The sequence below is a fragment of the Schistocerca americana genome, chromosome 4, assembly GCF_021461395.2.
Source record: "Schistocerca americana isolate TAMUIC-IGC-003095 chromosome 4, iqSchAmer2.1, whole genome shotgun sequence".
In the NCBI taxonomy this organism is placed as follows: Eukaryota; Metazoa; Arthropoda; class Insecta; order Orthoptera; family Acrididae; genus Schistocerca; species Schistocerca americana.
Window position 1 is genome coordinate 112,551,074 of NC_060122.1, and position 16,035 is coordinate 112,567,108.

General features: G+C 44.0%; 1 protein-coding gene across 2 annotated transcripts in view; it reads left to right on the top strand.

Annotated features, from left to right (window-relative positions):
* The window catches only part of LOC124612906 (inositol 1,4,5-triphosphate receptor associated 2-like), a 191,308-nt gene that overhangs the window by 127,225 nt on the left and 48,048 nt on the right, over window positions 1-16,035 (top strand). For both annotated transcript variants that reach the window (XM_047141380.1, XM_047141381.1), the window contains exons 6-7: window positions 7,247-7,349; window positions 10,223-10,321. In XM_047141380.1, the coding sequence (XP_046997336.1) occupies window positions 7,247-7,349; window positions 10,223-10,321 (202 nt within the window). The remainder of the gene's footprint in view (window positions 1-7,246; window positions 7,350-10,222; window positions 10,322-16,035) is intronic.

Sequence of the window (16,035 nt, forward strand, 5' to 3'; positions counted from 1 at the left end):
ATCACGCAATGCGTGGGGAACATTGCGCGCTCTGAAAAATTTCGGTTGCGCGTTTACTTTCAGTTCCAAATGTGCTTTATAGTTCTTAGCGCAACCGAGGCCCGGTGCAAAAATGTCTGCAAATTCTTCACATAGGCGAGAAACACTGTCTGAAGCCACAATCTGGTTCACTGATAGGACCCGATTTACTATAGACAAGTTAAACAACTGAAATAAATCGAAACCAAACAAGTTCACTGCAGAAGAAGAACGAAGGACGTAAAATGACAAGTTTTGATTGTCTCTTGTATGTTGCAAGAAGGCTGCATTGTCCTAACACAGGGATCTTGTGAGCCGAATAGCTAGTTAACTTAACAGTTGCGGCATGCAACGGAGGTGTGCCCAGCAGTTTGTAAGTGTCTTGATTGATCAGTGAAACTGCAGCCATGGTATCGAGCTGGAATGGTATCACTTTGCCGTTAATGTCCAAGTCCACAAAAAGTTTATTGTCCTGCTGACGACAAGAGTGACTGTCTCGTGCAACGTGAACTGACACTGGTACAAAATCACTTGCGACTTGACGGGAGTTCCTGCGATGTCGACGCACACTATTTGTGGGACGAACACAGTGACTGTTAGAGAGAGTGGTACTGGGCGGAGTGGCATGAGCTATATGAATTTCCATGGGCGAAGTGTCGCGAGCCTGAGTATCCTTGGTTCGATTCCGATTCCGGCACAAAGCAAAGGGCCTGGAATGGTTGTGAGCTTCCGATCTGAGCTTTTCCTGGCAAACACTTTGAACATGTCCTTTTTTATTACAGTAAAAGCAAATAGCTTGGCGTGATGGGCAAATCTGATGCGAATGTCTAGTAGCACACCGCGGGCATGATTTTAGCACTGCATTTGCTTGCCGGCATGGTACACGTGGCTGAACGCCTGGAGGCAGCGGCGCAGTCAGGCGCGAGGACTGTTTACTGTTCTGTGCAGCTTGCCCGGCAGGCTGGTTAACCTAACACACGGGTGGCGAAGTTGCAAATGATTCCTGAGCAAAGTCAAGTGTGTCCTGCCGATCCAATATGTCCATTACTTGTTGAAGGGGGGGTTGACTAGTTCCAAAATCTGTTCCCTGATACGAACATCAGAAACGTTCTGTGCAATTGCATCACGTACCATAGTATCTGAATAAGGGAGTCCACATTGACACCCAAAAGCACAATCCCTAGTAAGGCCTTGCAAGGTTGCAACCCACTCCCGATTAGTCTGACCGGCCGTACGTTTTGTACGAAAGAAGGTATACCTTTTTGCAACTACATTGACTGATTCTTTGAAATATGCATCTAATGCAGACAAAATTTCGTCGTGGGACAGAGTTGCTATGTCGCGTCGGGGAAATAATTTGAGTATCACACGGTACGTGTGCACCCCAACGGAGGACAGTAAAAAAGGCTGCCGCTCGTTACCTCGAATTCTGTAGGCGGCGAGATGGAATCCAAATTGGCGTGACCACTCCGTCCAGCTTTCCAGTGCAGCATCAAAAGGACAAAAAGTTGGTGCAACTGCGTGTTGTGGCTGTGTTAGCGGTGGAGCGGCGGCTGCCGCATCGTTTTGCATTGCACGTTGACCGTGGATGAGCTGTACAAGGACATCCAGTAAGGCCTGCGTCTGCTGATTCTGTAAGCGATAAAATTTGGACAGCACATCTGGAGATGGTGGCGAAGCCATTACACAAGTAAATCAGGGCATTATAGTTACGAATGCGGTGTTGCCTCGTCGCCAATGTTGTGGGTTGGCAGGAGAGCCAACACCGTGTGACTAGAGGAAGCCAAAAGGCATGCGTTTTAGCTCACGCAGGCTGGCGTGAGGTCTGGAACAGGACAAGGAAGTTAGACTTTAGAAAAAACGGACGCTGCTGGTGGAATAGTTGACTTTAATCCATTAATGATGCGCATCGCTCTTGACTGTACGTGACTCAGTATCAATAGTAACTGGTAAAGGCGCCTTGCTAGGTCGTAGCAAATGACGTAGCTGAAGGCTATGCTAAATATCGTCTCGGCAAATGAGAGCGTATTTTGTCAGTGAACCATCGCTAGCAAAGTCGGTTGTCCAACTGGGGCGAGTGCTAGGAAGTCTCTCTAGACCTGCCGTGTGGCGGCGCTCGGTCGGCAATCACTGATAGTGGCGACACGCGGGTCCGACGTATACTAATGGGCCGCGGCCGATTTAAAGGCTACCACCTAGCAAGTGTGGTGTCTGGCGGTGACACCACAGTTTTCTTCTGAAATTATCTACTAAGCAGAAACGTGTTGTTCTCCTCTATGAATTAGACAGAAAAACCTTTGAGATTGTCCGATGACATTGTAATTCTGTTTACAGACAGTAGCACAAAATGGGTAATACCTTGAAACGCTGTTATAAGAGTAATATCAACAACGGTACATCAATGATTGCTTTCACGTCGTGAAACTTGCTTTGTGTTAATTTCTAGATTCTTCCTTTTTAATAATCTGTTAATGTCAACAATTTAAAATCTGTGGCTTTCTTTCACAGATTATTAACTTCTAATTGTTCGTGGTCTCACAAATAGGTAAACATAACTTTGTCATGCAGAAATAAATAGGCATTTTAAATTTGAATTTTTTGTTACACCCGTCCCGCATCCCTGAAAAAAAAAATATTGAAGCAGCCAAAAGCTATGATAATATGACAGCGTAACTTCGTACACTTACACACCATCGACGGACAAGTAAATGGTCAGAGTTACAAATGTCTGTGACATAATGGCCGCCATAATATATTAAAAATGGTTCAAATGGTTCCAAGCACTATGGGACTTAACATCTGAGGTCATCAGTCCCCTAGACTTAGAACTACTTAAACCTAACTAACCTAAAACATCACACTCATTCATGCCAGAGGCAGGATTCGAACCTGCGACCGTAGCAGCAGGGCGGTTCCGGACTGAAGCGCTTAGAACCGCTCGGCCACAACGGCCGGCCATAATGCATTAGTGTTGTTCATGTTTAGTGTTCTTAACTGGCATGGCAGGGTATACGAAGGCGTGAAAAGCGTCGGATATTGTCGAGTGATCTCTGTGAAGAACACAGACGCACCGTGTACTCACGTGTGCCCAGAGTTTGAAAAGGGTCACATTGTGGCTCTCCACTTGTCCAGCTCGTCGAATCGTGCAATAACCAGGCCTGTGGAGCATTCGGATGCGATAGTTGCCCGATATTGGACTGCATGGGAGCTTAAGGGCAGGCAGGACAAGGTTCTGGATGATCGCACATGGCTATCACAAGGGCGGATCCTGTATCAATCATATCTCAATCCGTTTACGCTAGCGCCTGCTATCTGAGGACATGTAATGTAATCCCTGCAAGATGTTGTGTTATCCTACGTTATTGGTCAGCGTCCAGGGCAGCCGGACTCGGGGATTTCAGCCCCATGCACAGGCTGTCGTTAAAACCACAATCAGGGCCAACGAGATACACAGGCCCTGCAACGAAGTTGTGACGTCACACTAGTAGGCTTGTCCGCCACACTTCGTGAACGTTCGGCTCCCTGCAGGACCCACGGGAAATCAATATTTAATTGAAACGGTATCCGCTAAACATCTTAATCTTGTCGTTTACTATCGAGTACTTGTATGCATTTAAACACGCAGTTGAGAAGAGTTGAAATAGTTACTCGCTCCCAGCCAGAGACGGCTGCTGAGACTTGTAACACCTGCAGTGACACGTGCTGTGACGTACGCACCACGGCCTGTCTTTCTCTTGAGCCTCGACCACAACGGCTACATTTGGTGTTCTCTCTTGACTGGGAAGCGGACACTGCTGTCGATTAGCGTTACATTGTTTTAGGTGATGAATCGTGGTGGTTCTGCACTACCCAGGGTATACTATGGCGCTGACCTGGGAAGTAGTCCCATTGTTCCGTTGTTTTGGAGATACGTAGTGGTGTTACTCCTGGCGCACAGGTACGTCACAGACTCCCTGCGTCCTCTTGCGTCGACTCTCATGCGACGGTACTGTGGTGCCATTTTTCACCACGACAATACTCGTCTGCACATGGCACGTGACCCTATGGAATGTCTGCCTGATGCTGACATACTCCCATTCCATCAAGACACCTATATCTGTCTGTGACAGATCATGTGTTGGACCAGCTCGGACGTCTGTTTCGTCCTACTGTCGGTTTCCAGGATACAGGACGAGTTACAGTTGTTGTGGGGGCCAGCTCTCCTGAGGTGAGGATACAAAGGCTTCACGACGCTCTTCGCAACCGAATGAGTCCATGCATCGGGACCACTAGAGGTGCAACGTCATACAGACTAGCCGGCCGGGGTGGCCGAGCGGTTCTAGGCGCTACAGTCTGGAACCGCGCGACCGCTAAGGACGCAGGTTCGAATCCTGCCTCGGGCATGGATGTGTGTGATGTCCTTAGGTTAGTTAGGTGTAAGTAGCCCTAAGTTCTAGGGGACTGATGACCTCAGAAGTTAAGTCCCATAGTGCTCAGAGCAGCATCCTGCCCACTCGTGTAATTAAGGGCGCCTAGGAAGCTGTTTCCCGGCTCGCGAGACAGCAGTTAAAGCAAATCGTATTAATGGAGTAAGTTAAATTGACAGTACTTGTGTATTCACAAAGGTGTGTCGCAAGTAACTGGCGAGATGCAAAATAATCAATGTCCTTCGGTATATACAAGTTCAATGCAAGCAAAACAAAACAGTTCATAAGTGATTGCTGTAGCGTTTGTATGACGGCCAGCCTTCCAGTGCGGTCGCGGCTAGGCGGCGCGGCACTCATACTCTCTGCGTGTATAGGGCGCCCCCGTCGTGGTGTCGTCCTAGTCAGCGTCATTCGCTGACGTCGTCTCACAGCCCTCTCTGCTCTTCCGTTCTTCACCGTCTTGCTGGCGCTTGTCGTTGCGCCGGAACACGTGCTGCCCAAGCTCTTTGTACATTTGACATGATATTGTTGTTGTTGTCGTCGTCTTCAGTCCTGAGACTGGTCTGATGCAGCTCTCCGTGCTACACTATCCTGTGCAAGTTGCTTCATCTACCAGTACCTACTGCAACCTACATCCTTCTGAATCTGCTTAGTGTATTCATCTCTTGGTCTCCCTCTATGATTTTTACCCTCCACGCTGCCCTCCGATACTAAATTGGGGATCCGTTGATGCCTCAGAACATGTCCTACCAACCGATCCCTTCTTCTAGTCAAGTTGTGCCACAAACTCCTCTTCGCCCCAATTTTATTCAATACCTCCTCATTAGTTATGTGTTCTACCCATCTAATCTTCAGCATTCTTCTGTAGACCCACATTTCAAAAGCTTCTATTCTCTTCTTGTCGGAACTATTTATCGTCCATGTTTCACTTCCATACATGGCTACGCTCCATACAAATACTCTTAGAAGCGACTTCCTGACACTTAAATCTATACTCGATGTTAACAAATTTCTCATCTTCAGAAATGCTTTCCTTGCCATTGCCAGTCTACATTTAATATCCTCTCTACTTCGACCATCATCAGTTATATTGCTCCCCAAATAGCAAAACTCCTTTAAAGTTTCTCATTCCCTAATCTAATTCCCTCAGCATCACCCGAGTTAAATCGACTACATTTCATTACCCTCGTTTTACTTTTGTTGACGTTCATTTTATATCCTCCTTTCAAGACACTATCCATTCCGTTCAACTGCTCTTCCTAGTCCTTTGCTGTCTCTGACAGAATTACAATGTCATCGGCGAACCTTAAAGTTTTTATTTCTCCTCCATGGATTTTAATTCCTACTCCGAATTTTTCTTTTGTTTCCTTTATTGCTTGCTCAATATACGGATTGAATAACATCGGGGAAAGGCTACAACACTCTCTCACTCCCTTCCCAACCAATGCTTCCCCTTCATGTCTCTCGACTCTTATAACTGCTATCTGGTTTCTGTACAAATTGTAAATAGCCTTTCGCTCCCTGTATTTTACCCCTGCCACCTTCAGAATTTGAAAGAGAGTATTCCAGTCAACATTGTCAAAAGAAACGTCGGTTTGCCTTTTCTTAATCTAGCTTATAAGATAAGTTGTAGGGTCAGTATTGCCTCACGTGTTCCAATATTTCTACGGAATCCAAACTGATCTTCCCCGAGGTCAGCATCTACCAGTTTTTCCATTCGCATGTAAAGAATTCGCGTTAATATTTTGCAGCCGTGACTTATTAAACTGATAGTTCGGTAATTTTCACATCTGTCAACACCTGCTTTCTTTGGGATTGGAATTATTGTATTCTTCTTGAAGTCTGATGGTATTTCGCCTGTCTCATACATTTTGCTCACCAGAGAGTATTGTCAGGACTGGCTCTCCCAAGGCTGTCAGTAGTTGTAATGGAATGTTGCTTACTCCCGGGGCCTTGTTTCGACTTAGGTCTTTCAGTGCTCTGTCAAACTCTTCACGCCGTATCATCCATTTCATCTTCATCCTCTTCCATTTCCATAATATTGCCCTCAAGTACCTTGTATAGACCCTCTATATACTCCTTGCACCTTTCTGATTTCCCTTCTTTGCTTAGAACTTGATATTGTAGCCAGTAAAGTAATATAACATATAACCTCACCCGATTAAGATTTATTTAGTTTCCTCGCCCCTTCTATTTGTTAGCCAGAGTGTATGACACTGGTGTGACACTGGCCATCCCTGTTTAACTCTTTGATTTGCATTAACTCGGCTGAACTCTTATGAAGGAGTTGAATTATTCAGCTCAAATTATAGTGTCATCTGTAATTTCCATTGGTCACATAATTTACTCCAGGTTACACAGCTGAATGACTTGTCATAATCGATGAAAGCCAAGAACCTTTTGCTCACGGAAGACTGGAAGTGGCGCAGATCATTGTGAATCCATGAAAGTAATACGCATTACTTAAAATAATAGCCCGTGTGTGTTTTGACACACACAGGTTACGTTAAAGTGCTGTTCCAATACTTCCATGCTCATTTAAAAGTGCTAATACTCTGTTTTACCGGCGCTGTAAGCAGTCAGTGCCCAGTGCAGAATTAAGGAAAGAAAATTTTAGTAGAGTAATTTAGACAGAAATGACAATGTGTATAGAGAATTGTTGGCTTGGAGGACAGCAAACCACATGCAATACTTTTTCAGAGGATATTTTCCACTTCTTGAGATGGAAAATACGAGATACTAAATTATGGGAACTTTTAGAGTAATTTTGAGGTTTTATACGTACAGAGTCATGTAATGAAAAGTTTAATCTTTGTTTTCAGACGATCGAAGAACCAAAGTGATGACCTAACAGACGCCGAGGAGACTGTGGCACGGACAGTGCGGTTGAGGTCCCTGCAAGCCCTGCCTGGAATGGTTAAGACTGTAAGTAGGCTGCCTTATCCAAAGTGTCGATGTTCACACCAGTTTCTTGTTTTCCTGCTCATGTGTTTAACAAAAATATCATGTGCAAATAAAGATATTTTTTTCGAAGATGCTTAAGACAAAAATAATAATAAGAGGAAGAAAGGAATGAAATGAGAAAGGAACCTTAGGGCTTAAGATCCCGTCTACGACATTGGCATTAGACACTTCGTGAAAGAAGTTTCCGTCCTTTGCTGCAGTGAGGCATTAAAATAAGTCAGTGGCGACAGATGAAAACTTGTGCCGAACCAGAATTCGAATCCAGACTTCCCACTGCATCCAATCGTTAGCCTTGACCGCTTCGGCTATCTGAACATGTCTCCTGTTGGACGCAAATCTCCATCTGGTGCACATTACAGAGTAGTATCCCCTGTCCGTTATTTCTCTTTACTTTCCCTACTATACTTCCACAAGAGGTCGGACATTCTGGCGCATCTGCAGTGAAATATCCATGTACCGTCATTAACATATATTGTATAAGTATGGTGTTTGCCCTTTTGGACCTACATACTCAGTAATGTCACATCCATGTCAGAACAGACCCCGTAGACCCCATACCTAAATAATATATGTGCCTGATGGCATGTATATATTTCAGTGCAGATGCTCTGTAATGTCAGATGCATGTTCGACAGAAGAGACACCATATCTACAGAGGCGTCCAAAGAAATGTATCCACTGTTTAAAAGTCCATAATTGGCAAACTAATTGACAGAGTTGTCTCATCTTTGGTAGTGTAATAGTTTGTAGTTCCGGTAAGCGCCACAAGGCGTTGTATTGCGTTGTTTTGTTTTGTCAGATGACAGTCGCCAGGTAGTCACTGTTTTGTTCTTAGTTGCACCTAGTTACTCGAGTAAACATGGCTGGCGCAAGGGTTACATTCGATGAAAGGAAGTCAATTTTGAAGTGGTATTTTAAGTACGAAAACATTAATGAGGTTCAATGGCAATGGCGAAATGAGTATCAAACAGAGCCACCGACACGCTTAACGATTCGTCGCATTCGAGACAAATTTGAAGCCGAAGGCTGTGTTAAAGATGTACACAAACAACGATCTGGACGACAAGTCCAGCAAATTCCCGTCGTGTGTTACAACAATTCACTCGCTCACCACAGCAGTCTGTGAGACAGTGTCCCCGTGAAACTGGAGTGAGTCGCTCAAGTGTTCGGCGAATTTTGAAGACAGTGAAGTGGAAGTGCTACATCCCACGATTACTACACGCAATGAACGAGGACGATACCTATACGATATACGTGCCTGATGGCATATCGATCTTTCAGTGCGGAGGCTCAATAGTGTCATATGCATGTCCAAAAGAACAGACACCATACCTGTATAATATATGCACCTAGTTGCATATCGATCTTTCATTGCAGATGCTCTATGGTGTCAATGCTTGCCTAAAAGAACAGACGCCATAACTATATAATATATGCTCCTGACAGCATATCAGTCTTTGTGTGCAAAAGCTCTATAGTGTCAGATGCATGTCCGAAAGAACGACATCATACTATATAATATGTGTGCCTGACGGCATATAGGTCTTTCAGTGCAGAAGCTTAATAACGTCACATGCATGTCGAAAGGAACAGACACTCTACCTATATAATATTTCTGCCTGACGGCATATCGACCTTTCAATGCAGATTCTCAGTAATGTCAGATGCAGACCTGAAAGAACACAAACCACGCCTACATAATATATGCACCTGATGGCATATCGATCTTTCACCACAGATATTCAATAATTTCCGACCTCTCGCAGTAATACAGTAGAACTGCGAGCGAAAATGAGTAATGAACAAGGGACTTTATTCTGTAGTATATGGCATATAGAGCTTTGGTTTTGGTCGTGCGTAATCCTCTGGTAGCCTAATGGTAAGGCGGTCAATCGCGAGAAGCGGGAATTCCGAGTTCGGTTCCCCCGGCACAAATTTTCACTGTCGTCGTTACATTACATAGCTAATGGTTGTCCGTATTAGCAACTGCGGATACATTTCATGTATTTAATAACGGTTGTGGTCGCCACAGTGCCTGTTCTTCGGAGATACAGCACATGCATGTCCGAAGGAACACTGGAATGTACTTCGCTGTCACACAGGCAGTGCCGTAACGTATCAGGGATTTGAACCGTCGTTCTCCCAGATACGAGTCGTGTGTCTGGCTTACTGCGGTGCCATGTTGCTCAGTTTGAACTGGGATCTACACTTTCTTGCAATACTAATTTCACCAAAACGTCAGGAAATGGCAAACTTATACTACGCAAGAGTCTTCCTCATTCTTCACAGGATATGAAATCTGTTCGTATATAGATTCTAAAATGTTCCATTTATCTTATTTTGTACATTGTTGAAACAGCGCGATGGAAGTTTTTATGCTGCACCTCCTTTTCTTTCAGTTGCTTTTTTTGATATCTTTCGAAACTCACGAAACCAAAACAAAGAATTTAGTTGGTACTTGATGTAAAGCTGTTGAACGGGTCAGTAGAGTACCTCTGCAAAGGCTGAGTTTACAGTTTCCTTGAAAATGGTTTGTGGACGTTCCACAGTAGTTTGTATTGTTTACGTAATTATGAGTGTATTGGAGAACGAAACACTTATTACAACATCCGGCAATATTACTGAACTGATATTAAACTAACGATATTGACATTTGATAAATTTCAGGAAGCATAACCCAGAATCACCCAATAGCTTTCCGTGTAAAACACTGGAGAATTCCGACACCTCTCAGATCTGCTGTCTAACAATACGAGCATTATTGCACCTAGTATCCAACTGTAGAAAGAAGCTGTATGGAAATGCTTGTAAATTTCTTATTTCTTTTCCTACAGGGATCGAAGCGAAGAGCTAGCATAGCGGCGATTCCTCGAACAGCTGCTAACTACATAGAACCTTCCAGGGCGTCCATCAGCATTTCTCCTTTGTATATGGTATGTACAGTAATATAAATGGAAAACAGGTCACTGACCTTAGGAAGACGAAATTCATTTTGTAACAACGTAATGAAAAAGATAGTTGCTACTCACCGTATAGTGGAGATAATGAGCCGCAAAAAGGCACAACAAAATGACTGTCTGAAAGTTAGCTTTCGGCCAACAAGGCGATTGTCAAACATAGGCAACACACACACACACCCACACACACACACACACACACACACACAAACGCAACTCACACACACGTGACCACAGTCTCTGGCAGCTGAACCCAGTGCTCATGCGTGTGTGTGAGTTGCTTGTGTTTGAGTTTGAATGTAAGTGTGTGTGTGTGTGTGTGTGTGTGTGTGTGTGTGTGTGTGTGTGTGTTTTCGACAAATTCCTTGTTGGCCGAAAGCTAATTTTCTCACAGTCTTTTTGTTGTGCCTTTCTGTGACGCAGCATCTCCGTTATATGGTGAGTAGCAACTATAATTTTCATTATATTGTTACATTCTGTTCTGGATTTTCCATTGTTCGATATTGATTTTGTAAATGTAAAGGAAAAAGTGTTGGTACTAATCTCTGTTATTAATAAGTGATTGATATATCTGCATTACTTTTTCTTTTCGTTTTGGTACAATATATTTGTGACTTAACATGAAAGTTTTTCAAGAAATGAGAGTTGTTCGAAGTGGCTTATAAATCCCATTCTATCTCGTAAAAATAATATATATTTTTCGTTGGTCTGCAGCCGCCAAAAAATTCGTAAATGAAAACATGGCCCGTAGTAGACTGTAATGTTCTTTATTAATTGCGCGATCGGGCGATTTTGACCTTTGTATAATTTTCAAGGAAAAGTACTTAGAAATATGAGATGCATCAGATGAAAACTTAATACCCAGCACAACGGGACTGTGGAATAGTTCTATTCCAATGTAACCACCACGCACATTAAGACATTTATCCCGCTGGTAGACGAGACGATTAATTCCTGTTTTGTAGAACGCGGTCGGTTGCTGAAGGATCCGCTAACGCGCCCACTCTTGCACTTCTTCGTCGGACTGAAAACGACGTCCATGCACCTTCTTCTTCAGATCACCAAAGGAATGAAAATCACACGGTAAAAGATTTAGGCTCTATGGAGGATGTTGCAGTGTCCTGCAAAGAAATCGCTGACTTCGTCCAATTGGCAGTGTGGAGGCGGGCATTATCGTGAAACAGTGAGATTCCGACCGACAGTTTTCCGACTGCCCGAGGCAAAGCCAACAGTGGAAAGAAACACCCGACATCTGCCCCGCAAAAGAAAATCAAACTGATTCACACAAGTTACAGTCAGGCAGCCCCGTATCTACGATATTTCCGAAAGGCGGCAAAAACTTGATAGTGGCGATCCTCTGCCCTCCCCGTCCCGGCCATCACGAGCGTTTGAGATAGGACAACAAAAATTAAAAACAGAAGCCATCAAAACTATATTCAGGAGAGTGGAATTAAAATATCTTGCGGTTCTTCTCCTACTCCGAGTCAGCTGGTTTGACGTCATGCCCCCCCCCCCCCTTAAGAAAAACTCAGTGTAGGAATATTGTAATTGGGAGAATAAGAACTGTTCAGAAAATCTGCACACTTTATTGCATATCAGCTAATAACTTTCTCTTTTGTGTGACATAAAATTACATGTTGATACTGAAAAAAGCTGTAAATAGAAATAGTATCCAAGACTGTTGTGGTATCTCGATTTGATTATGCCTATTTTGTCACTGTCTGCTAGATAATACGAAATAGGCCTTTCAAATATTGCAGCAACTGTAACACACGCCAAATAAGCGAGACTGTTTTGGCGCAAATGGTCATTTTTATATACTTCATTTAGATAAATAACATGACAGAATATAATTCACGAAGTACCAATTAAATGCCTATTAGGTCGCCTGTAGCAGAGTTGTGTGTTAGGCAGTAGTTTCACATTTATTTCATATGTTCCAGTTTCTCAAGCATGAGCTCGGGAAGTAGTAGTACGAAATTTTTATATAAATTTGGAATCGTCATATTCTTCCATTTTATTTGTGTGATGTCGGCGTTTCTTCTCCTTCCACGTGCTAAGAAATCTAGTCATCACTAATCATGTAACTATTCCTGCCATTGTCAAAACTTATTCTCCGGTTAACTTCACTAAAACTGCCAGAAAAACTTGCTCAGTTACCCCGTGTTTATTCCCCGCTTGGGAATTATTGCGTGTTTGTACAACGCGGTTTTCGCGCTATTCCCTATCCGGGGACTCTGCGACTGGTCCTTAGTAGTAGAGCGGTCTGCCAAAAAATTCTGTCAAAATTTCATTTTCTTGGTTGCACTGAAAAGATGTAGTCTTTCTTACCTCTTGTTCCTGTTAGTCGTTTATTTCCACTCTGATAGTCTGAATCTATGTATTTCGCTAATAATTATAACAACGCTTATCATTGGACCACCCAATCAGTCACATAAACAAATAGCGATTGGTATTCAACCGTTCGCGTTTATTCGGCTCATCTCGTATAGCCCCGTCTGTTTCTGTCTGCGGGACAGGTTTTTTTATTTCTCGATGCGACGAGGATTGCCCTGGCAGAGACATCGCGTACACTATGCACACATTCAAAAATCAACTTACGATTTGATCAGAAATCAACTTACAATGTGTTCCGAGATCTTCAAAATCCAACAGGAGCGCATTTCAAAATCAAGGTTTTTTCCTTCAAGAATATGAATTTGGCGCCCTCTGGAACTGCCGCCCGGGCAGAAACCCCGGTCTGCCCCCCCCCCCCCCCCCGCCCCCCTCCCCTTCACCTTTCATAGATCCGGGTAAGTCATGAGAACCTCCGTCGACCCTAGGGGCCTTCTGCTCGTCGAGTTGTTCGAGTGTGGAACCACTTTGCCGACGACATTTTGCAGAAACTGTGACGCACCGTGAAGTCAAAACGCTTGAGGAATGCTGTCGGACGGAATCGTCCGCTCCCACACTGCCAATCCGACGTGCAGCCCCGATCCTCCACCTTGTGATGTTCACGTCTTAGGCGACCTGAAGATAGACATGCGTGGGCCTCGGCTTTCATTTCAATGCCCCTTACAAGTTATTCATCAGCCCAAAAGTTAGTTGACAAACCAGTGCTTGTTACTACCACTATCAACGGCAGTTAGTTCTTACTTGATCTGTCTATGAAAATGTTAACCGTGCAAGCATTACCAAACTTAAAATTTTCAGTGCTAAAAAATTTCCTCATCTACATCTACGCCTTTTTCTGACTTGTGTGTCAAGATGAGCTCACAGATTCTCAACGGGGTTCAAATCAGGGCTCTGAGGTGGTGTTAGAACCCTTTTGGTGGCATTGTACTGTAACCACTCCCGGGTTTTCATTGCGGTATGTTTTGGGTCGTTGTCTTGCTGAAAATGGAACACCCCAGTAAGACCCAATGTCTGTGCACTAGCGTGTAAATTACCTCATATGATCCACTGTACCGTGGATTACTGCTAGGTTTCCAACGCCGGACGCCGCCATACAGCCCCAGACCATGATACCACCCCCACGGTGCTTGACTGTGGGATGCATGTGTTTGATGTCGAGGTGCGTATTCGGCTTGCGCCAAACTTTCTTTCTTGCACCAACTCCGAACACATTGAACTTCGATTCGTCGCTAAATATCACAGTGTTCCAAAACTCCATCGGCTTGCTGATGTAGTCCTTGGCAAACTGCAGTCGTTCCTGCCGGTTAATTTCCGATATGTATAGCTTTTTCCTGAGAGAACGTCCATGCATGTTAACCTCATTCAACACATTTCGTATAGTTTGAACACTAACCGTCTTGTCGGACATTGTCTGAACAACCTCAGCAATAGTAACTGCACTTGTAGCAGGTTCCTTCCGAGCAAGTGCGATGATATGGCGACGCTCGCGGGTTGTAAGCACTTTTGGACGTCCAGGACGACATTTATTCACTGTTCTTCCAGTCTCTTTATATTTATGAATGATGGCTCGTATCGTGGTGTAGCTAACAGACACCCCTGCTTCGCTTTGTCGATAGCTTCTCCCTTGTGAATGGAGCAATACCACTCTCTTACGCAACTCCACTGAATGTTCCTTCTTCTTCGGCCACATGCTGACCACTATCGCGCAATTCAGCAACATACAAGCGACTGGGCCGTCAACAACACTCAGTGTCTATTGCGTCAGCAGATGGTATTCCGGTACCTGGAAACCCAGCAATATACCGAGAAGCCGCGCTCTGTGCCAATACTTTTTGTGTGCACAGGAGATACAGGTTTTCCCTTAACACTGCATTTCTTTGTTCATGGTAGGCACTGTGGGCATAACTGTAATGTCTGGTATGTGAGGTAGCACGTACATGTACCGTGTACCGGAAGGTGCGGCGTTTGTAACCAGCAACAATAAATACGCACGTGTGCCAATACTTTTTGGTGCGATTGTATATATGAAGTAGGTTGGATTTTGACATCTTAGGCCGGTGTGGATACCATGACAACTCTGTGCTTGGACAAGAGTGCCGCGTAGCGGCTTCTGCTGTTAAAGAGACGCCGAATGCATGTGAATGAGTTTTCGTGTCACGTAAGAACATGGCGGGTACTATACGCTCTGTCCTCTGTTGTCGGAGTAACCAGACTAGTTTTACGAATATATGACATGACGGGAGAAACGTTCTGTTACGTATTCAAGATAATTCATGTTGACCTTGGAAAGCAAATTATAAACACTCTATTTCGCTCTGTTTATTTAAAATTGTCCAGACGTATGTCAATTAAACTTCAGTGATTGTCATTTTGCACACGAGTGAAAGGCAAGCATAAAGTGTAGCATAAGAAACTCTGATAACGTAAATCACTGAAAAGTGGAAATACTGACCGAACACTATGTTTGCAAACCACTTCATATTAACAGAATCACTACCGTTCTGGCATAAAACGCCAGTAAGCAGCAATAATAATTTGTACACAACTGATTGCAACCTGCCACAGAAATGATCCAGTACAGTAGCTATAAGTATATAAGATACCCCATCCTAGTCACTTGAACAAATTATTTTTTAAGGCTATAATCTATCAGGTTACGTTCCATTGGGGAAACTGTTGCACTCAGCGACTGTTAATTTGACTTGTAAATTATAGATTTCAGCGATCAGTCTTCCTTTTTAAATTTTATTGGCAGATCAGACCACAGTTCAAGTGGATGAAGCCCGACCAACAGGCATTACATGAACTGAGCATAAATAATAGTGCATTGAGAATGGCTAGTTTCTAGCTGATATCTAGATCTACCAATAAAATTTAAAAAGGACGACTGATCGCTGTCGTCTTTCCAGTAAAGATTTTGCCTATTCGAGGTTTCGAATAAACCTTCGATTTCAGTCCGTAGATACCGATCAATATCGCGATTATGATATTTTCACCCTCGGGATGAGCGTGCGAGAACGTCAGTCGATTTGACCGAAAAGAAACTAATTTGGATTTTACCGATTGTTGTCCGGAGTCTGTGCGTTCGGGGGATAAGATCGGCTGTAGTATGACAGCGCACGTGGTGGCATACTGATTTGCAAAGATCGGCCGTCTCCGGCCGATGTCGTTCGTCGGTGAAATCCACCGATATCGGAACCACTGTGACCGTAGCCTAAGCGTAAGCAAGGTAGGGACGATGGGAGTAGAGCTCGTTTGTGTCACCTCGAGCTCTATGATGACGGGGGGATAAAAAG